We start from the raw sequence: 19771 nt of genomic DNA, 5'->3' as shown, positions 1-19771 counted from the left end.
TTTTTTTAATCTAATTACAGTAAAATTCCTACAACAACAATTCCTATTGCATTCGCCTATACTATCTAATGTAAAACGATTACAACAACCATTACCATAACTACATATCTGATCACAAATTAGTCTTCACACTTGACTCGTCCTCACTTCCCATCTTCATACCACTAAACCCATTAAAGTTCCCACCCACATCATTGTGTTAAGTGTTGAGGTGTGGAGACATTTAAACAAAGTTGGAAAAAGCGCCACAAAAGGGTGAGTTAAAGTGTGAAACCTGAATTCTGAGAGTTCCAGGGGAGATGCGGCGCATCACTCAAGGATGCGGCGCATCCATGCAGTACTTTTGACCGAGAGTTTGTGATGAGGCATGTTTAAGTGATATGGCGCATTTTTGGCACACGATGCGGCGCATCATGAGGGGATGCGGCACATCCCTGGTCTGGCAGCAAGTGGATCACGTTTTGCACATGGGATCCGATCTTGATGGACACGAGTTGCACTTTAGGTGCATGTTGGGCTGCTTTACACCATCAAAGGTGGTTGTGATCATGCCATTGTATGGGTGTAAAGGCATGCTAGTTGTCCATGTTGATTCCTTGTTGTAATCATGAAGATCAAGTTGAAGCTTTCATGGAGTTTTCTTAGTTTCCTATAAATAGGCCTTAGTAACTCATTGTAATACTCACCACCTTGAAAATAATCAATATAGAACACTCTTTGGTTGGTCGTGGACTAAAGCAATCATAAGTCATTGCATATAACCACGTTAAATTCCCGTGTTTTTATCATTCTTGCTAGTTTTACGATTATCACTATATTTTTCGTTTGTTGGAAGTGGGTTGATAACTTGGGGTTATCTAGTCTTGTTTGGGCTCACCTAGTCGGGTTTCCTAACAAGTGGTATCAAGAGCTCTCGGGTTTACGAGTATTCGGGAACAATGGCGGAAAAGAGTGATGTGAAGATCGATCGGTTTGATGGAACCGACTTTAGTTTTTTGGAAGATGCAAATGGAAGATATGCTCTATCAAAAGAAGTTTTACCAACCCTTAGATGGTGTTAACCCTTAGATGGTTTCATAATCAAAATTCTAATTATAATGTGCGTGTATAATATTAACAGGCTCGTAATTAGAATTACACTAAATTGATATTACAAATACATGCTTACAGACTCATTATCTTTACCTTCTATTGTAGCTTATTCGTGGTGAAATAAGATCTGGCAAAAGTGACAAAGATATCTATAAGAAGTTGGAGAGGAATATGGGGAGACAATACTTTACACTCCAAAGTTCGATTTGCAGGCTTGTGGTTGTCACCGGTCAGTTTAATCTCGCATTCAAAGCTACATTTCATTAATCTATATTATTAATGATTTTTGTTTTAACTATTAGTATTTGTGATTTTCTTAACAGCTTCTGATTGCTGCGACCGCTGGAGGAATATGGGCATATGGCAGACACAGGCAAAGGACTAATGTCCACTTACTGGCGTTGAATCTTATGAGACGTGTTCCTTTAACTCGTAAAGAAAAGGAAACTATGATCGAGATCCTTACACCTCCCCCGTCTCAAGGAATTCTTCCTTCATTCCCATGGTGGAAACAGTGGTTTCAAAAAGAATAAGAATTATTGCACATGAATGATATATTAATCTATTTGTGGAACGATCTTGTTGATTATTTTGTATCTCATCTAAAGTGAGTTTGATGTATTTGTTCGGGTTTGTGTTATTGTAACTGCCTATTTGAGTACTTAAAATTTGATTATAAACCACCTCATCTGGATAAGTATGGTTATAAGTGATGGGAAAATAGTCACAACGGACAATCTACAAAGCGGAAACAAACCCGTTTGACCAACACTTTCCCGACCCATATGAACCCGTGAGGATGCTAACAAATAAGTTATACCAAATCCAACCCAAATTAGTAGCTAAACAATACCAAATCATTAGCAAATCAGTAGCTAAGCAATAATCAAGCACACACAATACACACAAGACTTTTTTACGTGGAAAACCTCTCAAAATCGAGAGTAAAAACCACGGGACTCGTAAGCCACTTAAATTCCACTATCATCAACAAGAGAGCAATACAATAATCCTTCTCTAGATAAACTAGAGGTATACAATATCATCATTCTCTTGAACTACAACAATCAACAAGTATATGAAACAATTAAAGACAAAAGAGGAATGATTTCACCCAAAAACTGCAGTCTGATCCAGAAGCTATAACTCGAGCTACAGACCTCTTTAGACGAATTCAACGGTTGAAAACCTTGGCACTGATGTCAGGAAGACACAGCCCAAATTTAATGAAGATCCAACGGTTAGATCTCCGGGGGATCGTCTCTGTTCTAACCTGCTATTTTCAAAAACGGAAATGGAATATCTCACTCTTTTTCTTGATCTCTCTGATCTCTCTTATGACCAAAATAGCTGCACACTTGAGTTTAAAATACCCTAGAATGATTGACTAAGTCAATTAGCATCTTGGGCCTATTTTGTTGGGCTTTGGACATTGGGCTATAAATTCCTCATTTTGGAAACCAAATAAAAACCCAACAATTCTCCCCCTTTTCAATTATGAGGAATGGATCGCCATCCCAGCGATCGAGCAACATACCTTAAGCTTCTCACTTGCTAAAGCCTTTGTGAACATGTCGAAACCATTATCATCGGTATGAACTTTATCAAGTTCAAACGAACCATCTTCAAGACGTTCTCTAATCCAATGATACCGCACATCTATATGTTTTTTTCGCTTATGATACATAGAATTCCTAGCCAAATGAATCGCACTCTCATTATCACAAAGAACCACATATCGTGATTGCTTAAACCCAATGTCTTGTAGAAACATTTTCATCAACAATATTTCTTTGCACGCTTCTGTTGCTGCCATATACTCAGCCTCCGTTGTAGACAATGCAACACACTTTTGTAACCTTGATTGCAATGAAACTGCTCCCCCTGCGAAAGTCATCAAATATCCAGAAGTGGATTTCATGTTATCTTTGTTTCCTGCCATATATGAGTCTGTATAACCAACAAGCATCGGCTCTCCATTTCTAAATGTGATACCCAACTTTGAAGTACCTCGTAAGTATCTCATAATCCATTTAACTGCTTTCCAATGCTTCTTACCCGTATTTGACATAAACCGACTAACAACACCTACCGCATGAGCTATATCAGGCCTAGTACACACCATAGCATACATCAAGCTACCAACCGCTGAAACATATGGAACTTTTTCCATCTCCTCAACATCCTCCTTTGAAGTAGGGCAATCTCTATCTAAGGAATGCAAAGCGATTAGACCACGAACGTATAAAGCACACACACAATACCGCCCCCATCTTGCTAAACACTCGTCGTACATCACTTGCTAGACACGATTTGTACCCGTAATAAGGTTTGCAAGTCCTTATTACGCACACACGCCGTATCGACTTGTTAGTACAACGACCATCTCGCTCGATGCTATAAACAAACACAAACGAAATTCTACGCGATATAAACACACGCGAGAATTATCATCACAATACAATTAATATATTAATAATATCCGCATTACTAATATAAACGTTAGTCCACCTACAAACAAGGCACTAACTATAACCTATTACGACCCGTAATCCTACAAGTCCCGCAACAATTAAGCACACATAAAAGTCTAAGTCTAGGCACCTATCTCAAGTCACCTAAATCCCTTAGACCATGCTCGGATACCACTTGTAACAACCCAAACCAAACCACGAACAATCCACTTAAAATACCAAAATAAAAAAAATTGTTCGTTTAGCAACTGGCGCGGCGCGCCATAAGGCCGCGCGGCGCGCCAAACTGGTATGTCCCAAAAAGTTTGAAATGCAAAAAAGATTGGCCACTTCCCGACCTAATTAGACAAAACGCTTTTAACCACATGTTCAAATATGTAAAACTAACACGTTCCATTTATAAAAAGGGTTTTACGACACCGGGCCCACATATGCCCAAATTACCCCTTTAAGTACAAATACAAGTTTTCGACCACAAGACTTTTAATACAAAACAAAGCCGAGCATGGCGATTGGGGATACGCTACCCAATCCTAATCAATCCAAAAGCGAGCCTTCTAAAGTAACTACGCAAGTCCACTAGTCCCCGCTTACCCGAGCCACCGCATCCATGCAATCTATAAAAAGTCAACAACGAGAGGGTAAGCTAATGCTTAGTGAGTGATAACATACTACATACATATATATGCATAAAATGGACACGCCACACAAATAATCAAATACCGCATACCGGAGCATCCAAGCATAAAGGCAAGCTAAGCTAAGCATACCGTATAATCACTAAGCAACAAGCTAATAACAACAACCATAAAGTAAGTCACCAACGACGATGTGAACAACACCAACAAGCTACACCCGGAGGGTTAGCTACATCACAACAATACAACAATCTATATATAACAATATATATACGAATAAGGTTAACCCATTAACCCATTACCGAAATACCAAACACCACAATGAAGATTGGCCGAACTACACGAGCCTTAGTAATCCGAAACCACACGAGATTACTATCTTCAACAAGACAACATCGAGGTTGGCCGAACTACACGAGCCTTAGTAATCTGAAACCACACGAGATTACTACTTCAATAAGATGACCGAACTACACGAGTCATCGTGAATCCGAACTACACGCGATTCACTTCTTCAATAACAAAACCCACGGTCACGGGATTATAAAGTCCACCACATCGGGGTTATCCAAAACCACATCACAATACATGTGATAACGTACACACAAGTGTACGCCTCACCATAAGGAGGTCAACCAAAACGCATAACCGTGCCAATTGGACCTATACACAAATCCATCAAAACCACCTATATGTGAAGTGAGCTCTATAACTGAGAACCACTTCGCCCGACCCGCACCCATCCTACACATACATATGCACATAGGATATTAACACTCACCTTGTCGCCTTGATGAAACGCTTCCAAATAATCCACAACTCGTCAATGGAAAGCACCTATTCCATAATCATAAATACCACTACACAATTAGGATGGATTTACAAACCAACCCAATTCGACACTTAGTGCAATTTCGACCCAATTGCACTTCCAAGCATAAACCGTGCCCAAACTAACCAATAATCACTAACAAAAGTGATAATGGTCCTAATATGCCAGTTAAACTCAATCGCAAGTGTTAAACACTTATTGTTCTCAAAATCGCCCATAAACCCTAATTTTGACCCATAAAGTCAAAATCTCACCATTTGCAAGTTTTGACACCAAAACATATTTAACTTTGTTTTATACTTCAACTAAATCCATTTTAAGTTTATAAACCTCATCGAATGGACATTCGGGTCATAATCATCAACAAACCCTAATTTTGACTCTAGTCAAAATTAGTCAACCACAAGAACCCTAAAGGTCTCCAAATCATCAATAATCACTAATACTAGTGATTATACACCATTTACAAGTCTTAATCATGGTTAAATCATTAACCAACCCAAAACCCGCCTTTAACACTTATAAACCCGAATCTTGGTGTTAATCTTCAATTAACAACTAAATGGGTTCCATTTATGAATCATACAATCAAAAGCCCCAAAATTGAATGATGAACACGAAAATGAAATTCGAAGTTAGAGCTTACCACTAGTATCACCGTGTAGCCAAGAACGAGGAGAACAAACTTGTCTACTACGCCAAAGATCAAAACCCGCTTCTTCCTTTCCAAAAATCCCTTTGAATCAAATGGGTGTTTGAGTTTGTTGAGAGAAAATGGAAAGAAAAGGAAAAAGAAATAGGGAAATGAAATGGGTGGATGAGGTTAAGTCCTCAAATCTGGCTCAAACGCGAAAAGACCAAAATGCCCTTTTAAAACTCTTAAAATAACCAAAGGAGTCTGCCAGCGACCATTGGCGCGGCGCGCGACCAGCCAGAATCAGAATCCAGGTCTTACATGAAATCATCATCACCAAAACCTCTAAAAGAAAACACAATGATCTGAAGTTGTCTTTCGGTAGCCTTGATTTCCTATAACCGACTCAAACTTCTTATACCACTGTCTCGGTGCTTGCTTCAACCCATATAGACATTTCTGAAGTCTACAAACATAATTTTCTTTACCTTTAACCCGAAAACCTTCAGGTTGCATCATGTATATTTCCTTATTCAAATCACCGTGAAGAAAAGCAGTCTTGACATCCATCTGTTCAACCTCAAGATCAAGACTAGCAGCTAACCCAAGAACCACTCGAATAGATCCCATCTTCACAACCGGTGAGAAAATCTCATCAAAATTAATACCCTTTTTCTGGCTAAATCCTTTAACGACTAACCTAGCTTTGTACCTTGGTTGTGAAGTAAGCTCATATGTCTTCACTTTGAATACCCATTTGTTTCTCAAAGCTCTCTTGCCTTTAGGTAACTTCACCAGCTCATAAGTATTGTTCTCATGCAAAGAATTCATCTCATCTTGCATGGCTTCACCCCACTCTTTCTTATGCTCATCTTTCATAGCTTCTGCATAACACTCTGGTTCTCCCCCATCAGTGAGTAGTACATAGTCATCAGCAGAATATCTAACAGAAGGATGACGATCTCGGGTAGACCGCCTAAGTGGGACAAATGAGGGAATATCTGGTACTAGAATCTCTACCTGCTCCGGAGTATCATTATCATCAGTATCATGTTCATTATCATGAACATCATCATCAACATGTGAATCAACATGTTGTGGAGTAACCAGATCCAAATCAGCAAGATCGACATTATGTTGAGGAACTGACTCTGTCTTCTCAACATCTTTCAACATTTGATCTTCTGAAAAAACAACATCTCGGCTTCGTGCAAGTTTCTTTTGAACTGGATCATATAACCTGTACCCAAAATCATCTTCACCATAGCCGAGGAATACACATGGCTTAGTCTTCATATCAAGCTTTAACCTTTCATCTTTGGAAACATGAACAAATGCTTTACATCCAAAGACTCGTAAATGATGGTAAGAAACATCTTTTCCGCTCCAAACCCTGTTAGGAACATCAAAACGCAAAGGTACACAAGGGGTTAGATTAATAATATGAACTGTCGTATTTAAAGCCTCACCCCAAAAGGAATCAGACAACCCTGCATGTGAAAGCAAACATCTAACTCTCTCAACCAAAGTTCTGTTTATCCTCTCTGCTAAGCCATTCAACTGAGGTGTCTTTGGTGGAGTCTTTTGATGCCGAATACCATTCTCCTTACAATAAGCATCAAATCTGTCAATGTATTCACCACCATTATCAGTCCGAATACACTTGAGTTTCTTCCCTGTTTACCTTTCAACTAGTGCATGAAATTCCTTGAACTTTTCAAATACTTGATCTTTTGACTTTAAGGTGTAAACCCACACCTTCCTGGAATGATCATCAATGAATGTAACAAAGTAGGAACATCCACCAAGTGTTCTAGTCTTCATAGGCCCACAAACATCCGAATGAACTAGATCAAGTACGTTCTCCATTCGAAAAGAAGAATGACTCTTAAACACAACTCTGGTCTGTTTCCCTGCCAAACAGTGAGAACACTTACTCAAATCAATACCACTAACACCTGACAACACATTCTTCTTTAACAAGATAGACATTCCCTTTTCACTCATGTGGCCAAGTCTTTTATGCCACAAATCAGTAGAGTCAACATTGTCCACCGCATTGAAAATGTTCTGGATGATCTTCGGACGCGTAATGTATAATTTTGAGTCTTTCTTGCCTCTTCCCACTATCAGAACCAAGAGTTAGTTTTCAAATACCATTACCAAAACTGCTATAATAACCATCATTATCAAGAATGCCTGTTGAAATAACATTAAGTCTCATATCCGAAACATGTTTTACATTATGCAAAACTAACTCCATTCCCGTGTCAAATTTCAAACAAACATCTCCAATACCAACGATCTTTAATAACCCGACATTACCCATCCTAGCAAATTCATAGTCACCCGAAGTGTAAGATGAGTAGTGGTCTCTACATGTTGCAACATGATATGTAGCACCACTATTAACAATCCAACTCGTGTCATCATGAGTAAGATTGATCATATCATAATCAATACAAACAAAGAACTCATCCGCGATAGCATTAACTTCAACCTTATCATCACCACCATCACTTTTCTTTTGTTTATTCTTGTCGTATGCTTTTTTCTTCTCGTTCTTTAACTTTGGACAATACCACTTTGTGTGCCCCTTTTCATGACAATTATAACACTCAACATTAGCAAATTTACCTTTGCGTGTGCTGCTACGATGATTGCATCTTTTACCCTGACCTCTACTATGACTTCTCCCTCGCATTTCTGTGACCAAGATATCTGACTGTGAAGAGGAACCTTGTGACTTTCTTCTCATCTCTTCATTCAAAATACTACCCTTAGCCAATTCCATGGTGATAGTACCATTCGGTGCAGAGTTGGACAAAGATGTCCTAAAAGTCTCCCAAGAGTCCGGTAATGTACCAAGTAACCAGAGACCCTGAATCTCATCCTCAAACTTGATACCCATACCTGCAAGCTGATTTATAATACCCTGATATGCATTTAGGTGATCTGTAATAGGAGTCCCATCATGATACTTCAAAGCCATCATCTGCTTAATTAAGAACAACTTGTTATTCCCAGTCTTTCGTTCATATAACTGCTCAAGCTTTTTCCATAAGGCTTTAGCATCAGTCTCCCCAGTAATATGATTCACAACATTATCATCAACCCACTGCCGAATATACCCACATACTTGTCTATGCAAAATTTTTCATTGAGCATCAGATTTTTCCTCAGGTTTATCCTCAGTAAAAACAGACAAATAATAATCTTTCACATAAAGAAGATCCTCCATCTTGCATTTCCAAACATGATAATTTGAACCATTTAACTGATCATTTTACTTGTATTAGCTTCCATCTTTCACACATGTCAATCAAATAACCTTAAGCTCTAGATACCAATTTGATGGAAAAATAGTCACAACGGACAATCTACAAAGCGAAAACAAACCCGTTTGACCAACACTTTCCCGACCCGTATGAACCCGTGAGGATGCTAACAAACAAGCTATACCAAATCCAACCCAAATCAGTAGCTAAACAATACCAAATCAGTAGCTAAGCAATAATCAAGCACACACAATACACACGAGACTTTTTTACGTGGAAAACCTCTCAAAATCGAGAGTAAAAACCACGGGACTCGTAAGCCACTTAAATTCCACTATCATCAACAAGAGAGCAATACAATAATCCTTCTCTAGATCAACTAGAGGTATACAACATCATCATACTCTTGAACTACAACAATCAACAAGTATATGAAACAATTAAAGACAAAAGAGGAATGATTTCACCCAAAAACTGCAGTCTGATCCAGAAGCTATAACTCGAGCTACAGACCTCTTTAGACGAATTCAACGGTTGAAAACCTTGGCACTGAAGTCAGGAAGACACAGCCTAAATTTTATGAAGATCCAACGGTTAGATCTTCGGGGATCGTCTCTGTTCTGACCTGCTATTTTCAAAAACGGGAATGGAATATCTCACTCTTTTTCTTATCTCTGATCTCTCTTATGACCAAAATAGCTGCACACTTGAAGTTTAAAATGCCCTAGAATGATTGACTAAGTCAATTAGCATCTTGGGCCTATTTTGTTGAGCTTTGGACATTGGGCTATAAGTTCCTCATTTTGGAAATCAAATAAAAACCCAACAATAAGTACTTATAATCATGGGTTGGATTAGGTAATATACAAATATGTAACTCATTGGGTATAAATATATACATATTACATATACAATACAAGCCGTGAGCAGTGTATGCATGTTAGATTGTATGTTTGTTGCCTTTCAAGAAAATAAATTAAAAAATTGTATGTTTGTCATTCTAAAAGAAACTTTCAGAATGAATGCAGTGAAACAGAGTAAAAGGAGGTATGGTTTGGTCTGAAATCGTCCCTTGTCTCATCAATGTGTGATTTCTTTTACACTAATCCATATATTTTACATTAGTTATGTTTCAAGTATATCTATGTTTTCACACTCTGGTGAATATTTCTTTCATCTTCATATACAAAATAAAAGTAAAAATAAGTTGAATCAAAATTTCAATTTAAAGCAGACTTATTTGAATTTTAGAATTATGTAACTTAAGGTGTTTGGCACCATGGTAGTTTTTTATAATACTTGCATGAAATAATACAAAGTTCTGACCTATAATAACAAATTGCATAAATTTATTAGCCATAGATACAAAGTGAATGAGAATTTAGTTTGATAATAAGGCAAGGGATAATAACAAACAAGCTTCATGGCTCAGTTTTGTACTCATCATATTGTAAACTAGAAAGACAAACAAATTGGCCAACTGCACATAACAAAATCTCACAAAAAAGATAACAAAAAAGCCTTAAAAAGAATCGGTACTCAATAACGATGTGTTTCAAGCAGCTAAAATAACAGCATCCTCAACATCGTCAGATTCATCAACAATCATTTTATTCTTAAACAACAGTTTAAGGTATGGAAGTACTCTTGGAAGCACATGTAAATCTGAAAAGTTGATACTCATCATGTCAAAAGCAATGCATGTGACTTTCTTCAAAAAACTGGAATTTTAGGGTATCTTTTACTGAAATGCGTTATGATGATTCGATATGCACCTGCAGCGCTACCAACTTCAATGGCTTCCCCTGTTGTGCTATGGTTTCTTGCTATTGCTTCATCCACCAATGCATCCTCAAAAGTCTGAAATTATTAATTATTATTTCAGGATAAACCAATTTTAACACACTATCTAGGGATTTACTACTAAGATTTAATATTCTGATTAACAATGTGCAGATAAATATTTATTCATTTTGAGGCATTAAACAACCTGACCGACCCACCCATTTTGCCACCTTAACGCATATACGGAAATGGGTGATCAGTCCGTTCCAACATAATAATCAGGCGCCCCCTTTAGATCATGTTTAAACAGAAAAATGAAAAAATATCCGACAATGAACAAATTACATGTCGTGGTAGTAATAAAAGTTCCCAAATTATTGCTACTTAGAAATATTGGAATTTTTCTATGAATAGCCCCCTAAGGGCTATCCATATGATTTAAATTTTTACAAAAAAAATGTTGTACATGAGAGTAGTTATTTGTAGAGTGTGGGTAGAACTCGGCACTCGGGGAGAACTCGATGTTGACGAACTTTGACCAATTTTGACACATTTTCAGAGAAATCGAGTATTGATCGAGTTTAACTGACATTGACCAAGGTTGACAGAGGTTGATTGATTTTGACAATAAACATCATGAATCATTTTATTCAAAAAAAACGTACTATTACTGAAAATTTGCTGATTATTTTTAAAACGCTTGGGTGCTGGATTGAATTACCAAATATATTATCATACATTAGTTACACGAAACGGTCCATTATAACTTAGAACTTATTTTATTTTATACAAAACGGTCAATTAGCATACGAGGAATAGATTTTCCGTCCAGAATTAGATTTTCCGTCCATCCTATTCGTAGCAATTGCAATTGCTTCATTCGTTTCTCTTGATATAGCCCCTAGTGACATACCTATATCACAATTTTGCACTAGTTTAAAGCTTTTTCAGCTAATTGGGCCCACCCTCTTTTCAACACGATCTCGAAAAGAGAGCACGCAATAGACGCCCCGTGCTCTGCAAAAAAGTCAAGTTTTGATCAACAAACTATATCCTGAAGTATCAAGGGGAAGGATATTCGATAATATTTGGTCTGACACCATTTAATCCAAAGGCCGAATCGAATCCAAACCAAACCAGTGAAAACCAAGCCGAATTGTATAAACGGTAAGGATTAAAAACGCTGTGTGTATAATATATACAAGGAAACCATAAACATAAACCAAGCTTGAATTAATTCTTGATTTAAAAATTCAGATTTAAAAGTTGACCAACTTTTGGCTTTGACCTATTTTGACTACCAACTAAATTCCCCACTTTGAACGGCAATATCCAATTTCCACCCATTGGAAAATTGGATCGGCCTGATTCCTTGATAGGATTAAATGGGGATTTTTACTGTTTACAACAGTGGTAAATACCAAGTACAAATATCACATCAGGGGAAACGAATAAACAAGGAAAAAAAGAAAGCTTAACTAAGAATGTTATACTAAAAACAAAACACACACACCTGAGTTATGAACACCAAATCAGAAGCCAACGAAAGTCCCTCAACGTCCAGCAGACAAATATAAGCTTGCAGTAACACGTTAATCTTTGTGCTCGGTTCTTCAATTTTTTCACCAAGTGAAAACATTCGGCACAGCTCGATATAACTCATGGTAGGCTTCGGCTAATCCATGCAAGCAGTATTGTGGGACCAACCAAATTGCTGACATGGCAACAACAACTTGTGGATTATTCACTAATCCTTGTTTAAATGCTTGTTTTCTTCTTGCATGTTCAACAATGGCTGAAACCACTACCGCCATTGTTGAGATAAGTAGCCCAATTCCCATTCTTAACTTAACACCAATATGAACCGGTTTACCACTTTTTTGTGACGCTAACGGGATTACAACACGATTTAACTTAACACCAATATGAACCGGTTTACCACTTTTTTGTGACGCTAACGGGATTACAACACGATCGTATAACATGACCCAAAGGGCTAAAACTGCGATTGTGAAGAAAGCAAATGAGCCTGCGGGAATTTGGAAACTTGACCTTAAATGTCCATCCATTGTGCTTGCTTGGATTACGGGAAACGAAGATTGACTAACCTTAATCGGCATCATGATTCATGATGACCATATTGGTAAAACTCTGATTAGTGCTTTTAGTTCTTCGATTTGTATTACTGTACATAAACTCCATGGGTCTAATGCAATTCCATCCGAGGTCAAATCTAATGGGTTCTGAATGATGAATGATGCAAGCTTGTTCAAGAACCTAATAAACAATTAAAAAGCATCCAACTATAGCAAAAGTTGCACAAATTGAATCAGAAGTGGTGTAAACCAACCCGACCCATTTTGACATGTACCAAGCAAGTCAAACGGATGGATTAGTTCAACAGTAAGCAGGTCAAATGGGTCAAAAATCACCAAATTTTCATTCAATATAGACCCTTCCAAATTAATTATATGTGAATTAAGAATAATAAATAACATTCTGTAATCACCTTTGACATGCTAGCTATGTATTTAAAAAATGGACAAAATGGTCAAAACCAACCCATCACAACATGTACCCAAAAATTTACTGTATCTGTTTTGACCCGTTACCCAACTTGCCCGACCCATTCACCTTCTCACTTTAAGGGTTTCAATCTATTTATAATAAAGTAACAACAATCAAAACAAAAATGGTGTACCTTGGTCTATTTGTGGGCAACGCATCAAGTGAATCCTTATGATAAAGCCACCCATCAGCATTTGGTGATTGCAACGGTAGTTTTCGGTTCTTATAAGCAACAACAATCACTTACAAAAAGCTAGTAAATAAGCTTTTTAACTTCCATTTTCACATAAAGTGAAGAAGCATAACAGCATAAGAGTTGCAGGAACACAAAATCCAACTTTCCAACCAGCATGATCTTGAATATAAAAAATACCGATAAACGCGAAGGACACCGATTGCACCGGCTGCGTAATACCACCCAAAAAAGCTTTCTAAAGCTCTTTCATTATTGACATTTTTTGATGTCAATCTGTTCACCACCAGAACCCATTGAGATGAATATGAATGCAAATATCATGAAAGCAATTTGAGAATGTGTTGACTGTTTACATGTTTCAGTTAATTGATTAGATGGAGGTGGTTTTAGATCTGGAAACATTGTTGTTAACCATAGCAAGAACATTCCCTACAAATATAATTTCGAATGCAGCTTGAAATTACTGAAAAACCGATTCAATTTCAAATTAATTGCTCTGAATTGGGGTTCAGCTAAAACCAAATTTGCAAGTTTGTATTAAATATGAATATATTTAAAACCTTGAAATTTTGACCTTTAAAAGGCTGAATTGTAATTTGTTGAGTTTTTCATAATGAATTTGGTATTGAGATATACACCAAATCAACTAGATATGTTGAAATAGGCTAAAAACACAACACATACATATTTGACATGTAAAAACACAACACATACATATTTGATATGTTTTTGTCATTTTAGGTTGCTGAATTATTTGCAAATGCAATTTGAAAGCGCCCCAATTTATATTTTCTAGAAATTTTGAGAACTGCCCTTGTCTAACCCACTTCACGAGCCCCGTAAAGTACGTCGTAACAACTTAAACACGCTCCGTTTAAATGGCTATCGTGGAGAAGTTGTAAAAATAGAAGCATATGGAGACGTCAATAAAAGATAAGTGACATTCTGATATTTACGACGGTGGTCTCTTTTCTAATCATGTACAAAAAAGAGGTAACGAGTTAATTCAACTATTATTAGATAATTGAAAATAATCTAAAAAATTTACAAATAAAAATTGATACTTTAGCTGAATTTTTACCTTTTTTCCTCCTCATTATTGTTATTATTATATTTTATTTTTAATATTTTTTCTTTTTATGATTTCGGGCATCAAATAAGGCGCTGATAAAAAGTTGATTTATGAGATATTAGTGTGGGCTAATGAATGGAAATCACAGAATCGGACAGACGGGATGAATTTTGTTAATAATAACGGAAGATGGAGATTTTTCTCACTTTCTAAATCAGTCACCAGACACAACATAATGATAGCATCTTAGTCCAATATCAACGAAGCTATGAGTAGCGTAGCGTGTATACGTTTTAATTAGTTCAATACGGTAAACCTTTTAAGGGAAAACCAACTGGAAGACAAACAAAACTCAAAGTTCCAATAAAGATTACACTAAAAAGAAAAAATAGATGAGGTTTTAGCCTGTCTCAAGTTCCTTGAACTAGAGAAAGATCATACCAACAGTGGAAGCTATCAAATGTTGTATGAAATATGTTGGGACTGATGGGAGACGCCAACGAGTAAATGTACCTAAGGTTTAAATAACGGAGTAAAGAAAGAAAAGATAGTTGATTGTGGTGAAGGAATCTACATAGGGGCTTTTACAACATTTGTGGCCATCCGTTTGCCCTAGGGTAACCCTAACGTGTATAAGCGTCATATTTGGGAGACTTTAGAAAATTTTCTATTATCAGATGTGGGTCAAAGTTTTTTTACAACATCTGAAAACAAAATATTAGACCAAGTCTAAATCGGATTAAATTTTTTTGTACGTCTTATATGAAGTTTTTTTTCAAAATTTAGCCCGGTTTAGAGTTTGGGATTTAAGGTTTAGTGTTTTCAGATGTTGTAAACAAACTTTAACCCTCCTCCTATGATGGAAAATTTCTAAAGTTTTCCAAATATATGAAGCTCATACACACGTTAGGGTTATCCTCCATGGGACAAATGGATGGCAACAGATGTTGTAAAGCCCCTCTGTAAATACCTTCACCGCAATCAACTATCCTTTCTTTCTTTACTCCGTCATTTGAAACCTTATGTACATTAACTCGTCGGCATCTCCCATCATTCCCAAAATACTTCATACAATATTTGATAGCTTCCGATGTTTGCATCATCATCTAGTTTATGGAACTTGAGACAGGCTAGAACCTCATCTATTTTTTTTTCATCAGTGGATTGGAACTTTTAGTTTTTGTTTGACTTGCGGTTGGTTTTTCCCTTATAGGGGTTTACCATATCAAACCAATTAAAACGTATACTCGCTATGCTACTCATAACTTTGCTGATGTTGAACTGAGATGCTATCATTATTTTGTGTCTGGCTATATATGGGTGATTTAGAAAGTAAGAGAAATCTCCGTCTCCCGTTATTATTAACAAACTCACCCGGTCTGTCCGATTCTGTGATTTCCATTCAAAAGCCCATACTAATATCTCATAAATCAACTTCTTATCATCACATTCTTTGATGCCTTAAATCATAAAAAGAAAAAAATATATATATATATATTAAAATTAAAATATAATAATAATAACAATAATGAGAAGGAAAACGGGTCTAACATGTAAAAACTCGGCCAAATCAATTTTTATTTGTAAAATTTAGATAACTTTCAATTATCTAATAATAGTTGAATTTACTAATCACATCTTTTTGGTACATGATTTAAAAGGAGACCACCGTCGTTGATATCATAATGACACTTATCTTTTATCACCTTGACGTCTCCATATGCTTCTATTTTTAAAACTTTTCCACGATAGCCATTTAAACGGAGCATGTTTAAGATGTTATGATGTACGTTATGAGGCTCGTGAAGTGGATTAGGGAAAGGGTAGTTCTCAAAATCCCAAAAATATATAAATCGAGAGGCTTTTAAAGCTTTCTTGTTGCATTTCCATTTGCAAATAATTGAGCAACCTAAAATGACAAAAACAGATGTCAAATATGTATGTGTTCTACTTATAACCTATTTCAACATATCTAGTTGATTTGGTGTATATACAACAACAACATTAACCAATCTCTCATTTGCGAAGTAGGGGGAGGTGAGATGTAGAAAATTCTTCCCTACCCTAGACTAGAAAAGAAGTCGTTTCTCTAACCACTAGTCGAGAAAAAAATTCTCTACCCACAAGAAGAGAAAGTCATCCTTCTCTCTACTCCAGGGTAGAGAGATTGGTTCTGTAAGGACCTCCGGCTTAAAAAAAAAAGAAAAATTCAACAAATTACAATTCAACCTTTTAAAATATACAGCATAAAGGTCAGAATTTCAAGGTTTGAAATATATTCATATTAATACAAACTTGCAAATTTGGTTTAGCTAAACCCCAATTCAGAGCAATTAATTTGAAATTGGCTCGATTTATTAGTAATTTCAAGTTGCATTTGACTTAGCACCTCTTAAGTAACTTTAATTTAATAAAAGCCCTAAAACATCAATAAATCATATTCTTTCAATCCAAATGTTACCATTTAAATGGTACCAGTAATTCACAAAAAAAAACCCATTAATATAATGAGCAGACAAAGCAACATAAAAATATCACAATTTAAAAGTTTCGCATTCAACCGATCATAATATTATAATTTTTATAAATAAATAAATAATATATCAATAAACGACAATATGTTTCCATCGAGATCAAGACTTTGTATACACAAAAGATATCATAGAATCATCAGGGGTTTAAGCATTAATATGAACATTGTATGAATATAGTTGAATCATAACTAACCCTAAAAGCGGCAGTAATCAGTTGAAGATGAAGAAATGATTAATCTTGATAAACCTGCAAAAAAAACAATAAACTAAGGTTTAAGGTCTCAACTTATATTATATACAGTATAAAAATAGCAACAATAATAGTCCAACTTAAACCCTAGAAGATGCAGTCGTAAGGCTTTTGTGTTTCTAAGTCCAACTTTATGTATATATATTTATTAATTTATATTTAATTTATATTTATATATTTATATTTATATTTATATTTATATACATTATTATTTGAATTCATTTATTTATTATCCTTATATCCTAAAGAAGCACTCTTCATAGTAGAGGTAACTTCGTCATTTCATCTTTTAAAAACCTCTGAATTTCTGAAAGTAACTATTTTAGTTAAAAAAAACTACAAACCGCCATACCAAACCTCACTGGCGTTTACTTCCGTCACCCACCGTCATCAGTCACCGTCGGCTACAACGTCCACAATGACCACCACCCACACAGTAAAAAAATACATACTATTAAAGCAGATCTACAAAGGTACATATGATATTAACATGGATCTAAAAAAATCATGACCTAAACTCAAATCTGAAAAACTATAAACTCAATTATGAACAACTTTTAATTTTATACTTAATGATATACATTCTTATGGACTACTACTACAAAACTCCACCACCAAGCAACATCGACTGCCACTTCCGGCAACTTTACAACCATCGGTAACTACCACCAACTCCCAGATCTGAAAAAAAATAAAACGTGATTAAAACATGAAAATGTAACTAAAACACGAAAACTAGATATATACCCTGAAAAAAACTTAGATCTGAAAAAAATAGATATAGACGAAAAACAAAATCAAAATCTGAAAAAAAAGCTTATATCTGAACTGGGGGCCGTTTGATGTTTGATTAAACATATGCACATACCTGAAATTTAAAGGGTAACCGACTTGTCGGAACATGATGACGATTAAGAAAGTGTTTGGTCAGAAAAAAAGAAAGATGGGAAACGGTTGTGTGTAGAAAGAAAGAGGGTAGTTTAGTAACATGAAGGCGGTAAATGGAGTTATCGGCGACCAGCGACGGCGTCGTATGGTGGAAGGCTGTGGTGCGGTGACAACGGATGAAATCAGGTTTAGGGTGTAACCGAAAAGGGGAAAAGTAGAAAAAGATAATGATTTTTTGTTTAATGTTTTGAGTTTTTAATTTAATATAAGGAAAAATAGGAAAAATATGGAACATGGAATATGGATGGATATTTATGCAGTTTATTATATTTGATCCCACGAATCCCACGATTGCCAATGTTATTTTGACACCACCTATTTCCTTTGGTCACAACAAAAAGAACTATATACTCCTTTAAAATTTGCTAACTACTGTTTTCAAGCCCACAATATATTTGATTCAAAGTTTGGTAGTTACGTACTTCGTAGTATTTTTAAGCCAGCAATACAAATATACAAATACATCCTCATGTATACGTTTCAGATCATATGTCTGGTAAAAAAAATAAAAATAAATACGTAGCTACGTTTCGATTCAAGAAAGACTTACGTGAGACGGAGTAAAAAGTGTGGGTACCAGTGGCGGAACTTGACCCCGACTCGGGGGGCGAAACTAATCAAAGGGGGTAAACACTAAAAAAAAACCTTATTTTTTTGTAAATTTTTTTTTTTAGTGTAAATTTTTTTTTTCCCGAAATCGAGGGGGGCGGATACCCCCTTTGGTCCCTTAAATGTTCCGCCCCTGGTGGGTACATGGGCATGGGCAAGGGAACCAAGTGGTCGGGCAAATGACAAGCTACAAAGGTTGGAACAAATGATAGTGAGTGTGAAATTTAACCCGCAAGCTAGAGATAATTGGAAATGGAAAGCGGGTGATGGAGCTCAATTCACAACAAAAGAACTAACAACTTTATCGACTTGAGGGTGCTCACCACACATATTTCATTAAGTGGGACCTTGCGTAATAAGTTGGTACCGAAAAAATTGAAGTCTTTATGTGGAGGGCACACATCATGTGCTGGTTGAAGAATATTGTCTATCTTGTGCTGATAGACCAGGCAGCATACTGGCACACTTGATACAACAATAAATATTGTCTAAATGTAAATAAATTTATGCTAGCCGCATATAACATTTTATTGTATATAATGTTGTTTTGTCTGATGATCCGGAAATTTCTGACCAAATTTAAACTTAATCTATAACGTTTCCGACACGATAAGCAAAGTCTGTAATGTTGAGTCACGAAAGTTTTGGAACTATATTCATGTAATCAATTATTCTTTGACTGTTCTCGAAGATTCACGAACAATATATATATATATATATATATATATATATATATATATATATATATATATATATATATATATATATATATATATATATATATATATATATATATATATGTGATTTCAAGTTATTTAGTAAACGATAGTAACATTCGAGTATTGATTCGATTGAAATTTA

The 19771-nt window shown here is 35.9% G+C and overlaps 1 protein-coding gene and 1 pseudogene across 1 annotated transcript; one reads left to right on the top strand and one right to left on the bottom strand.

Annotated features, from left to right (window-relative positions):
* The first annotated feature begins 938 nt into the window (after positions 1-938).
* LOC139867787 (cytochrome c-type biogenesis CcmH-like mitochondrial protein) lies at positions 939-1625 on the top strand. Its single transcript, XM_071856140.1, has 3 exons — positions 939-1034; positions 1198-1311; positions 1416-1625. The coding sequence occupies exons 1-3, from the start codon at positions 939-941 to the stop codon at positions 1623-1625; spliced, it is 420 nt and encodes a 139-aa protein (XP_071712241.1).
* Positions 1626-10318: 8693 nt separating this feature from the next.
* Positions 10319-18533, bottom strand: LOC139867254 (protein NRT1/ PTR FAMILY 1.2-like; annotated as a pseudogene).
* Between the last annotated feature and the right edge of the window lie 1238 nt (positions 18534-19771).

Source organism: Rutidosis leptorrhynchoides, chromosome 9 (genome assembly GCF_046630445.1).
Source record: "Rutidosis leptorrhynchoides isolate AG116_Rl617_1_P2 chromosome 9, CSIRO_AGI_Rlap_v1, whole genome shotgun sequence".
NCBI classification, from domain to species: Eukaryota; Viridiplantae; Streptophyta; class Magnoliopsida; order Asterales; family Asteraceae; genus Rutidosis; species Rutidosis leptorrhynchoides.
This window is presented reverse-complemented; position numbering and strand designations above follow the sequence as displayed.

Excerpts from the sequence above, each read along its gene's own strand:
- LOC139867787 (XM_071856140.1), top strand. The coding sequence starts at position 939 with ATGGCGGAAAAGAGTGATGTGAAGATCGATCGGTTTGATGGAACCGAC. Across the intron at positions 1,035-1,197 it reads GATATGCTCTATCAAAAGAA|CTTATTCGTGGTGAAATAAG; the intron begins GTTTTACCAACC and ends CTTCTATTGTAG. Across the intron at positions 1,312-1,415 it reads GTTCGATTTGCAGGCTTGTG|CTTCTGATTGCTGCGACCGC; the intron begins GTTGTCACCGGT and ends TTTTCTTAACAG.